Genomic DNA, 12,205 nt, shown 5'->3' on the forward strand with positions numbered 1-12,205 from the left:
AAGTAGTGGAGAAGATCCTATTCAAACTATCGCAAAAGAGGTTTATGGACAATCTTTTCAGAAGTCAACATATAAGGATTTGTATAGACATCAAACCATTCTGATTCCCACAAATGATGAAGTGGATAAAAGAAATGATTACATCCTTTCAAAGTTGCCAGGTAATATTTTTTCATTATAAAAAATATTTATGTGCCACATACTAACAAAATTTCTGGGTTTTTGTTATTGTTTCACCTCCTGGAATTCGAACCCCGGCTCAGAAAACAATAAGCCTCTGAACACACGTTGTGCTACAACATTTTATCTATCATGTTCTGTAAAACAATATTTAAATTTACTAGATACAAAAGTTACTCCTACTCTTCTTCTTTTTCTGATTTTCTATTAACTCGCTAGGATTTGATCTGCTGAACATAGCGTCTAGCGCATTTCTGAACCTCGGATGTAACACAATATCTCTTTGATTGGAGATGAAGCATAGTGGAAATGCGAAAACAGTTTGGCCTTCACTTGTATAAGAAGACGATCTATTTTTCTTAAGATAATATTGAGTAGAAAATAAAATAAGCCTATGTCTTTGATTCTTAACCACGGCCAACGTTAGATTTTATATTTTTTTTTCATTTTGACATGACTTTTTGTACATGACAAATTCCATGATGAATAAATCTTTTCGAATCTCAAAGTTCGGTCTTCTAAATATGTTAAAATGATATCAATCACCTAGGTGCAAAGGAACTTGAGATATAATCAGAATTAAAAACCAAGTTAAAACAAAAGGATTTAAGTATTACAATAGTTTAAGCTGTCCATTTCCTTTTGTCTCAACATGATAATGGTCTCCCAAACAACTAACTGGAAAGTACATAGAGAGTTTAGCTTTCTTCACCATCATCAGTAATGAACTTTCCATTACCAGGATTAATGGCAGCAGCGAAGAAGAAAGCAACGTTTAAGAGGACGAGTGGTTCGATATCTTGAATTGGAATACCAGTCTCAATGTTGAGTTGAGCCAGTGCTCCTTTCCCGGTTATAATCTCTCCTATCAATGAAAATGCTATTCCCAACTGTGCCAATCTTCCTACGAACAACTCGTTCGCCTTCGTGAACCCAAACAAAGGACCTTGACACAACCAAACAACAAGCATTTACGGATTAGACTACGGTTCAGTAATATCAAATTTGCATCTTAGGGTAATACGGTTCAGAACCTTGTTCTTTGAGACCGAGGGCAGAGCGAACGCCTTTGCCGGGAGGAATGACGGCTTTCTCGAGTCCGGTGGGAGGATCGTCGACGAATTTTCCTCTGTCTCCAAGAGCTCCAATGGCACCCAACAGAGTGAACAATATGAAGAAGAGAAGCAATGGCTCTGCTTCGTAAATCGGTATTCCTGTCTCCAAATTCAGCTGCGCTAATATCCCTTTCCCAGTCAACGCCTCACCTAGCAACGATGCCTATTCATAAACTCAAATTTCATATCAAATGTTCTTCCTTGTAACAAAAGTATGTGTGTAACAGAGGGGACTTACAGCGAAACCGATCATAGCAACACGACCCACAAAGAGCTCGTTCTGCTTCGTGAATCCTATCCCACCAGACGTTCCGAAGATACCGTCTTCAACCTTTGGCTTCACTTTCTCAACCTAGAATATATAAAAAAATCTTACCATTGCCATCATGACAGGAGATATGTTTCTTGTTGAACAAGTAAAGGGTCTCTGAATACCTTTTTGGGAGCAGCTTTGGTTTTGGGTTTGAAGATAGCGAGAGGAACCAACGATGGTCTTCGAGATGGTAGAGTAACCGGAGAGTTTCCGGAGAGGAAGAGATGGTGAACTTTGGGCTGAGCCAGAGGGTTCTTGTTCCTCAAGAAATGGTTAGCAGAGATGCCGGAAGTTAGCAGCATGGTTTGAGCCATTTTTGTGTGTTGCAACAAGCTGCTTGTTGCGTCTGAGGATGAGAGAAAAGATCAGTCAAGTGTTGTGGTCTGGAAGTAAAGAGATTAGGAGATATATCAAGGAAATCTGTTGACGGGCTTACAGTGCGTCCACGTCTCCCAATTGTCCTTCCTTTAGTCTCTCTGTGGAGATAATGTTTTCTGTGGCAAGAAAATAAATAACTAGTTTCTTTCTTATTTTCCTCGTCCACTATTTCTTTCTTATATAATAATTATTTTGCAAATTTTCTGTACAGTCAATAATGTGCCCTTTGCAGAAAGAAAAAAACAAACAAAAACAATTTAAGGTGATGACCAAAAACCAATTTAAGGTCAACAACCATTTATGACGAACTAAAACTAGAGTTCCCCTAAAATCTTAGTTTTCTTCAACTTTATTTTTTCCACATTGAATACTACTTTTTACTTTAAATAAAAGAATAATCACTTAGATTTTTCATGGAAATCATATTTTCCAATTTCAACAGTTTTAAAAAATTTCAGGTGGTTCAATATAAAAGAAATAAATTTCCAGGTTTGTTCTATTACTTAACTTTTGACTTTGAGACCGGACTCGATCCCACCGAGAGACGGGTTTAGAAGCGTTTTCAATCGAGAGCATAATATTAAAAACAGGAAAGAAAACTTTTTGAAGGGGCTGAGAAGAGAACCCGATACAACCAGAAGAACCTCACCTAATCCTGATCAACATTGAAGGTTGAGAACAGAACCCGATTTCCAAGAATTTCAAAAATGAATTAGCAGAACGTCCCGAGTTTAGTGGATAGGCGAAGCTAATTTTAATAATACATTGACTTGGAAACTTTTTTTTACATTTTGGACTTGTATTCTGATCGATGACAGTACATTGACTTGGGAACTTTTTTACAATTTGGACTTGTACTTGAACTAATATATTTAATCTTTAGAGAAAAAAAACTTTTTGAAGGGCCAAATTTTCGTTTTTCTTCATTATATTAAATGTATTTAGTCAAATTAACTTAACGTACTTGAGAAATAAAATAAAATTCAGTAGGGCTACGTGATCCGTATTATCATACGCGGCACTGATCTCACCATATATAATTTTGAACGTTTTTGTAATGCTCTGACCATCTACAGTTAATGGATCATTCATGCCTGTTCATTCGACCCGTGGGTCCTGTCCCATGCAACAGCGGTGCTTTAAATTTGTGACACTCATTTGTTATATTTACTGACTCTGCAATTACCACATGACGTTTTCCTGTACTTTGGTCTCGCTTGCATGATATCGCGAACCAGTTCCCGGTAGTTCATCCATTCTTCTACTACTCCAGCTCAAACACTCTTAACTTTGATGACATAGATAGCCAAATCAATTATCTTAAGCCTTTCCACATACACCAGAAATCGGGATGTTACAATTCACTCCACTCACAAAGCGCAATGCACCCGTTGCACACCATAACAGTTCTCAAGATGCCTCTCGGGTCAGAACCGAGATGGTTATCTAGCTCTGATACCACTTGTAAACTTTCCGACCGTCCACGGCTAATGGACCACCCATGCCCGCTCACTCGGCCCGTGGACCTCATTCCATGAGAAGTGCATTAATTTTCGAGAGACTCATTAGTCATGTTTACTGATCATGCAATTACCACATGACATTTCTCTGTGTTTCGGCTTCACTCGCAGGATATCGCGAATCTTTCTGATAGGTCACTCATCGTTTTACTGCTCCAGATGAAGCACACTTAACTCTGGAATTCTAAACGAATGTGTGCCTGAAAAAGTAAACGTAATTTGGTAACATAGATAGTCAAAATTATTTTTCGTAAGCCTTTTCACGTATACTAGAAATCGAGATGTTACAATTCTTTTGCACACAACTAATTCATATTATTTCTTAGCTAGCCTAATATTAATCTATGGGATTTAGGTATGCGTCCTAAACATATATAAACAAATTTGTTTAGTTTCTGAAAGTCTTAAAAATGATTTGGAATGTTCTAACGATTTGTGTCAAACCTAAACTGACTCAAAATTTATGGTAACGATAGAGGATCCACGTCTAACGATAATATTGTGGCACTAAAAGGAGTGATTAAGGGCCTGACTGGTTTAACCGCAGCGGTTGCGGTTGCGGTTGCGGGAGTTTGCAGATGTGGGTGGTTGCGGTTTCTAGCGGTTTTAAGAGATTTGTACGACTGGTTATGCGGTTAGAAATTTGTGCGTTTGCGGGATACTTATGACTGGTTAACTACCAAATGCAGCAGCAGTTAAATAATAAATTAACAATATTTACATTTTATACAATTATAAAAATATCAAAAATAATAATATTATAATAAATATAAAATTTATATTTAGAAAGTTATAGTTTAAATTTTTTAAAAATATAGAAAATATTTTTATTTTAAAGTTTTATAATATTAATTAAAATTTAATTGATATATTTTAGCATTTTTATAATTTCAGTTTAATTTTTTTATTGAATTTTTTTATTTTTGTATTTATATTGTTTTGGAAAAAAAATAATTTTTTTTTATCCTCCCGCAAACGCCCGCAACCGCAAACGCTAGCTGGAACCAGCTTTTGAATTTATGAGGTTCAGAGCGATTTGGAACGATTTGGAGCGGTTTAAAGCGGTTTGAGCGATTGTTGCAAAACGCCAGCAACCGCTACCAACCGCAAAAGCTGCGTTTGCGGGTGGTAGCGGGAAAACCAGTCTTACCCTAAGAGAAACAAAAAAAAAGTGATTAGAACTGTATTTTTAGGATGAGTTAAATCCCTTTTTAATCAAAAAAAAGAAAAAGACAAAAAAAAAAAATGAAGACAAAATACATCAAACATAGTTAGTAAAATAAATTACACGGAATCTAAATAGTCGGAGGCCACCTGATTGAAACTGCCACATTCAATTCAAATAAAAAAACACTCGTACATTATTAACACACTAATAGACTTGTGAAAGCTAACTTGCCACCTCGCACAACATTCCAAAGGGAAAATAAGTGGTGTAAATGACGTTTGGCTAGTTCAATAACTAATTTAGTTGTCTCGATGTAAAATATGATTTGTAGTATTGAACATAACACCTCAATGTCATCACAAAATAAGCGGCATTTTACAATATTTTATATGGGCCTTACTTAATTTAGAATGACTTTATTTTGGGCAAACCCTCACAGCATCACAAAATAAGCAGGCTTGTACAATATTTTCTATGGGCCATAATTAATTTAGAATAACTTTATTTTCGGTAATTCATATCGGTTTAAGTTATTGCTTTAATCAATAACCTCGGGTTCTCTAAAAAAATGTGTAGTATGTCAATTGTTTATACCAAACCTTGGTAGTTTTCGTAGCTTATTGCATATCTGTTTGTGTATCTCATGTATAACATACTTATATCTCCCGATTTGGTTTACATTATTGTGTTATTATTGTGTTAGTCAGACTAACCAGTTCAGCTATTTTGGATTTTTATTCATTCGTAGTTAGAAAAATGAATTTATCGTTTTTTTTTTGGTAAAAAAATGATTGAATTTATCGTTGCTTAAGATCATTCTAATTTATTTACGATCTAGAGTTTAGTATTTTTTCTTTTAGTTTAGGTTTAAGATATCCCATTCATTTTTTTTTTGAAAAATATAATGTTAAGAAGTAGTTACAATCGGTTATTTGTTTACTGATGTGCATCCCCTAAAATGAAGCGTGGGATAAAAAAAATACAAGTTGTTACACACATTAACTGCAACTGAGTCCAAAAAGGCACCCAATGCAGAACCTAACCTCATCTGCCAATGTACATGATCTGACTGTTGAGATTGCAATCTGAAATGCACATAGTTGTAATAAAGGACATATCTTTCATTTCCTAACACTTCCATCACTGAGCAAGAACTCTATATCTCCTCGACTCATATGACAACTGCAGATGCAACAATAAGATGCAACAATACACAACAAAAAAAGTCGATTTTGAACAGAAAAAAGTTGGAGTATTTAACTTCGTAATTGTTCGAGTTTAAACTACAATTCAAAATAGTATCCCACCACTCAAAATCATGTTGGATCGCTCTCCACCCGATGATTGCTTTCTTTTCCACTGTTCATGTTTGTTGTTTGGGGAATCATTGAACACACATTACATTCTTCTTCCTCACCGCTTGATGACTTCTTACGACCGTACCACCACTTCCATTGCTTCTGAAATTACTTGATGACTTCTTAAGTTTATTTTTCCGAGAACTGAAATGTCGTCTTCTTTAGTTTTTGTACACAACCCAGAAATTGAAAATAAGATTTCTCAATTTCAAAATCCAATTATGAAAATCAGTAAGGAACCACATGACATATCTGGGTTAAAGTTCATATTGCCTTGGGTTCGTGATTACATTTAGAATTTGTGTTCTTAGTGTTTTCTTATAAGATAGTACAGGAAAGACGTTGTATACTTATATTTTAAAAGATGTGAACATTAAGGTGATATTAATAATTACATTAATGATAGTAAAATTAAAGATAACTAATTTCCAGTGGAACGTCCAAAATGAAATATCACACATGAAATAAGTCATGACTTCTGTTTTAATATATAAGATGCAATCTTGTGTCCTACATAACTCTGATAAAGAAGTCCAAAAGGTATTATTTACTCTGACACAAACAAATTTAAAGGTGTTGCTTACAAAATTTATAGTATTTTTTCTAAAAAATGTGATATTATTATTAAAAAATTATGCAACCTCAAATTGTTTATGCAATATATGCGTATTATGATATTTAATTAGTTCTAAAAACTGCATGTACCAATTTTATTAAAATATAGTTACTATTTTTATCTACAGTACAAAAGTTATATTATGTCCATTTCGTTAATTACATAATAATCAATAAGGATATTAATAATAAATAAGTTTTAACTATAAATATGAATTTCATTTTTATAAAACAAAATATTTACTCAGACACAAACAAATTTAAAGGTGTTGCTTACAAAATTTATAGTATTTTTTCTAAAAAATGTGATATTATTATAAAACAATTATGCAACCTCAAATTGTTTATGCAATCTATGCGTATTATGATATTTAATTAGTTCTAAAAACTGCATGTACCTATTTTATTAAAATATAGTTACTATTTTTAGCTACAGTACAAAAGTTATATTATGTCCATTTTATTAATTACATAATACCATATTCATAGTACCACTTTTCATGTTTACACTAACCACTTTTACCCTCACTTTTAATGAAGGGTAAAATACAATTATACCCTTACGGTTAACTAATCTAGACTTAGGATTTAGAGTTAAGGGATGGAGTAGGGGTTTTGGAATGTGAAATTTATGATTCTAATAAATATATAAATACTTAAAAAATATATAAAATTTTTTAAAAAATAGTTTCAAACATAATTGTCGTTTTATTTTTTATTTTTTTTATTTTTTTTATTTTTTTTATTATTTATTTATTTTTTATTTTTATTTAAATAATGATTTATTATATATATAAATAATAAGAGCATAAGAGTCTTTTACCACTTAATGAAGAAGGTATTTTTGAAAATGTCTCATTAGTGGTGGTAAAAATAAAAAATTGTACCATGAAAGTGGTAAACATGTAATTTCCCCAAAAACATATTAAATTTCAAAATTGACCTATTTATTTAAAAAATACTTTCATTTAAATTAATTATTAATTACCATTAAAAGGTTAAAATTTGCAAATAAAGTAATATTTTTATACGAAATAAATTTATCAGCATATGTTAAACTTGAATATTAACTATATATTTTCAAAAATCATATTTTGGAAAAAACAGGAAGAATAAAAACTCGCCTATGTGGTTTATTTTATCCTTGTCATGATTAATAGAAGTTAGAAGGTAAAGATAAGAAGCATATCCCCCCAATAAAAACATATTAATTTGGAAAATTGACCTATTTATTTAAAAATACTTTCATTTAAATTAATTATTGTTTATCATTAAAAGGTTAAAATTTGTAAATAAAGTAATATTTTTATACGAAATAAATTTATCAACATATGTTAAACTTGAATATCTATAACTATATATTTTCAAAAATCATATTTTGGAAAAAACAGGAAGAAGAAAAACTCGCATATGTGGCTTATTTTATCCTTGTCATGATTAATTAAAGTTAGAAGGTAAAGATAATAAGCATCTTAGTGAGAGAAAGTAGATCTATTCGGTTCCGGCGTACGGCCGGCGCGTGAGCGAGCGTGCCGTCGCCGGAACCGTGGTCCGTCCGTTTAAAAGTTTTCCTAGTGCCTCACCTTCGTATCCCCCCCACTATCGCCTTGTCTGAGCTGTAGATCCGGCTTTATCTATGATGCATGGAGGGTTCTTGTCTGGAGTGAAGACGCGGTCGTGGGGAAGGGTTTCTGCGGTGGAGAGGAGGCTTTTTTAGATCAAGGTTCGACTCCGTGAGGGGGAGGCTTTTACAGCTCCGTCGTCGTCGGTATTCTCCGGGAGGTGGAGGCTGCGTTAGCTCCGCCACCGTCGGTTCATTTTTGTCGGGAGGGGGAGGCTTACTGAGCTCCGTCGTCGCCGTCTTGTTTCCGGAGGGTGGAGGCTACGTACTATAGCTCTACGCTGCCGGCTTGGTACCCGTAGGAAGCTTGGGTGTTAGCGGTGAAAGGTTGGTTGGGTTGTGGTTCTTGTCGGCGGAAAGTTGAGTTTGTGGTTTCGGGTTTACTCCCGAGAGAAGAGTAGGTGGTCCTGATGAGAGCGCGGTTTGTCCGATGACGCTTTCGGTGGAGGACCATCGGTGAGTAAGGTAGTTCGAGGCGGGTTATGAGATCCGGCGAAACGAAGGTACGGTGAGGTGGCTCTGGAGGCGTTTCGAGGCGGAGACGGTCAGGTCGAGGCGGTGTGCGACGCGTGTCGATCCGAGGGCGCAGATGCTTCCACGTGTTCAGCAGCCAGCTTCCTTGATGCGTGTTTCCAGCCGACGTCGTTCGGGCTCGTATGGTTTGGGCCGCGGGCCCGTTTTAAATGTTTAGATTGTAGCCGTTAGGCTTTTGGGCTTCTACACCTTTTTATTATGTATTTGGGTCTTGGACCATGTTTGTTGGGCTTGGCCTGGTTTAATAATAAAAAACAAACCTTTTGGCGAAAAAAAAAGAAGATAATTAAGCATATCCCCTAAGAAAAACATATTAAATTGGAAAATGTCCTATTTATTTAAAAAATATTTTCATTTAAATTAATTATTATTTACCATTAAAAGGTTAAAATTTGTAACAACATATGTTAAACTTGAATATCTATAACTATATATTTTCAAAAATCATATTTTAGAAAAAACAGGAAGAAGAAAAACTCGCCTCTTATTTTATCATGATTAGTAGAAGTTAGAAGGTAAAGATAAGAAGCATATTAGGTCTACAGGTATATCTTATTTTCTAAACAGCTCTTAGCTTCTTTTTCGTTTTCACATTATATTTCTGTTGACATAATCAAATCTCCAACATATTTAATAGAAAACCACGCAATTGACATTTTCAAAAAGAACCGGAGGAAAATATTATAACGAGAATTCAGTTTCAGTATCTGATAAGATCCGGTAAAATATATTTTAAAATCTATATGCAGCGCACAAATAGGTTAAGAGAAACGCCCGTCTATATAATCCATTCCACAAGTTTCATTCACACACACTCAACAATGAAAAGCCTCATCATCCTCATCGTTGCTCAACTCTGTATCATTGTTTCACCGACCACAACGATGGGAGGTTGGCCAAAACCTTCAGAAGTCTCTAATGAGGAGAAGCTGGTGAATACCGGCCAAGCTCAACCCCATTTATACGCTGGTAAATTCAATTTTGGAGATTCCAAAGTCTGGAAATGTACCTATAATAACGGATCTGGAGTGGCCATTTCTATTAGTTACCCTTCACCTCCTCAACCCCCGTCACAAAAGCCTCCAACTCCGTCGTCTCCTCCGACTCCTAAGATGGCTCCGCCACTACCTAAACCCTCACCTCCACGTCCATCTCCGAAGAAGTCTCCTCCACCTCCTAAACCCTCATCTCCGCCTCCAACTCCAAAAAAGTCTCCTCCGCCTCCTAAACCATCGCCTCCGCCTCCAACTCCAAAAAAGTCTCCTCCGCCTCCTAAACCATCGCCTCCACCGACTCCTAAAATGTCTCCGCCATCACCTACACCATCACCTCCACGTCCAACTCCAAAAAAATCTCCTCCTAACCCATCATCTCTGACTCCAAATGAGTCTCCTCCACCTGCTAAAACATCAATTCTGGTTAGTATAATTTTGTTAACTTCAAAGATATATACTCCCTCCGTTCCTAAATAATACATGTTTTAGAAAAATATTTTGTTTCTAAAAGATCCATATTTTATATTTTCAATGTATGTAATAATGAAAAATTGTAAATTTCAAAAACATTAATTGTGTTTACTGAATTTTAATTGGTTAAAAATCATAGGAAATAGCTAAACACAGAAAATCATACATTTATTATCAAAATTTTAAGTGTTTTCTTAATAAGTGTGAAAATTCTAAAACATAGATTATTTAGGAACAGAGGGAGTATATCTTAAGCCCTGTAAAAAAAATATATATATATATATATATATATATCTTAGTAATATCTTATTTTATTTTCTTTTTCAAAAAAAAATCAGTTTACCCTTATCATTTTTTACCAAAAAAAATAATAATCAGTTTATTTGATACTTGCTCGTTTCAGTCAATATTATATTTAGACATAATGCATAAAAACTAATATAAGTTACAAAATACTTATCATAATTTTTACCAAAAACATACTTATCATAACCATGTTTATATTAGTGATGAAGACAACAATCAAATAATTAATCACTTATTATAAGCACAATTAAAGAACAACATCTAATATTTTTTTGCAATGGAATATTGAAAACATCACTTCAAATTAAAACTTTTTCTGGCCAAAAAATCTTTTAATATCTCTAACGATGATGAATATTATATTTGTCGGCGTATTACTGTTGTCTATGAGATAGATATTAATCTAAAACCATTTTACTAAGATTTCTGCCTTTAATATTTATTTTTTAGATCATTCACTCTCCACCACCGCCACACGAACCAATCCCAGCACAATCCCCTCCAAAAGAACCAACAACGCCATCAACTCAATGGCCTCCTTATCGGAATTGGAATCCGTTGGGGCATTTCATTAACTGCATAACCGAATTTGGGCCGTCGGCAGTATGCAAGCAACAGATAGAGGTAAGTTACTACACAGGGAGGTTTCGTGTAAGTGACTATTGCTGCAACCTTTTCGTCAACATGAGAAATGAGTGTTCTGATGTCATTTTGGGCTTCTACGACGATCGCTACTTCCTTCCTTTACTTCGCTGCACTTGCCACGTCAAGATCTACTAACTCCTTCTAGGGCTTTCTTTTCTTATTTTAGGTCTTTAGTCTTGTAGTTTTGGTTAATTTTCAGAAAAGAATAATAAAAAGTTTCTTCCTTTTCACATTTGGTACTATTATACTAGGTGATAATCCGCGCGCATGTGCGGAGTGAAGAAATTTAAATAGTTTATCACTTTAAATATATAAGTATTGAAAAAGTTGAAGTCATAGAAAAAATATGACATTTTATATGATAAAAAATGCTACGGAATTGTGTATGTCTATATAAATTAAGTTTCGATTTTTTAAGAAAAACTTGTGTATTTGCTTTGTTAACTTGAAGTGGTCCTGAAAATGAATCTCTAAGAAAAGAAAAAAATGCTATATAAAATAAATTATGAAATAAATTATGAAATAAAGATAAAAGAAACATTGGCAATAGAATTATTGTTTATCGTAAGGATGTATTGAGAAGGAGAAGGTGGTGAAGAAATGTAGATAGAATGCCTTGTATATATATATACAAAAGGCGTGAGGATATGGTAAATAATGATAGCCAATCGTCATCTTTATTTTTCGTCTTGAAAACTAATATTGATTGTCCAAAACTTGCCGTAATCATGTTTCGTAATTCAAATACACAGCAGATTCGATGGACTATTATAAGAAACAATTGGTCAACGGAAATCAATTTAACTCAATCAGTGTCGATGAAAAAAGACATGTATGATTCTATTGGACTGTAATTTTTCATTATCAAATTGTATAATATTAATGAGTACGTTTAAAACATGAACTAGTGTTATATTTAGCTCAAAACATTTCTAATTCGACTGTAATTTTGTATTACCAAAATCAAATTATATTAATGAGTACGT

At 34.0% G+C, this 12,205-nt stretch overlaps 2 protein-coding genes across 2 annotated transcripts; one reads left to right on the forward strand and one right to left on the reverse strand.

Annotated features, from left to right (window-relative positions):
• Positions 1–750: 750 nt before the first annotated feature.
• LOC106371893 (photosystem II 22 kDa protein, chloroplastic) lies at positions 751–2,132 on the reverse strand. The gene is made up of 4 exons (XM_013811995.3): positions 1,731–2,132; positions 1,534–1,647; positions 1,215–1,458; positions 751–1,126 (listed from the first exon to the last, which is right to left on the reverse strand). Exons 1-4 carry the CDS (start codon positions 1,920–1,922, stop codon positions 879–881), a joined length of 798 nt encoding a protein of 265 aa, XP_013667449.1. The 5' UTR covers positions 1,923–2,132; the 3' UTR covers positions 751–878.
• A 7,280-nt stretch (positions 2,133–9,412) lies between these two features.
• Positions 9,413–11,451, forward strand: LOC106369812 (anther-specific proline-rich protein APG-like). The gene is made up of 2 exons (XM_048737649.1): positions 9,413–10,220; positions 11,025–11,451. Exons 1-2 carry the CDS (start codon positions 9,546–9,548, stop codon positions 11,352–11,354), a joined length of 1,005 nt encoding a protein of 334 aa, XP_048593606.1. The 5' UTR covers positions 9,413–9,545; the 3' UTR covers positions 11,355–11,451.
• The last annotated feature ends 754 nt before the right edge of the window (positions 11,452–12,205 follow it).

This window comes from Brassica napus, chromosome A8 (genome assembly GCF_020379485.1).
Source record: "Brassica napus cultivar Da-Ae chromosome A8, Da-Ae, whole genome shotgun sequence".
NCBI classification, from domain to species: Eukaryota; Viridiplantae; Streptophyta; class Magnoliopsida; order Brassicales; family Brassicaceae; genus Brassica; species Brassica napus.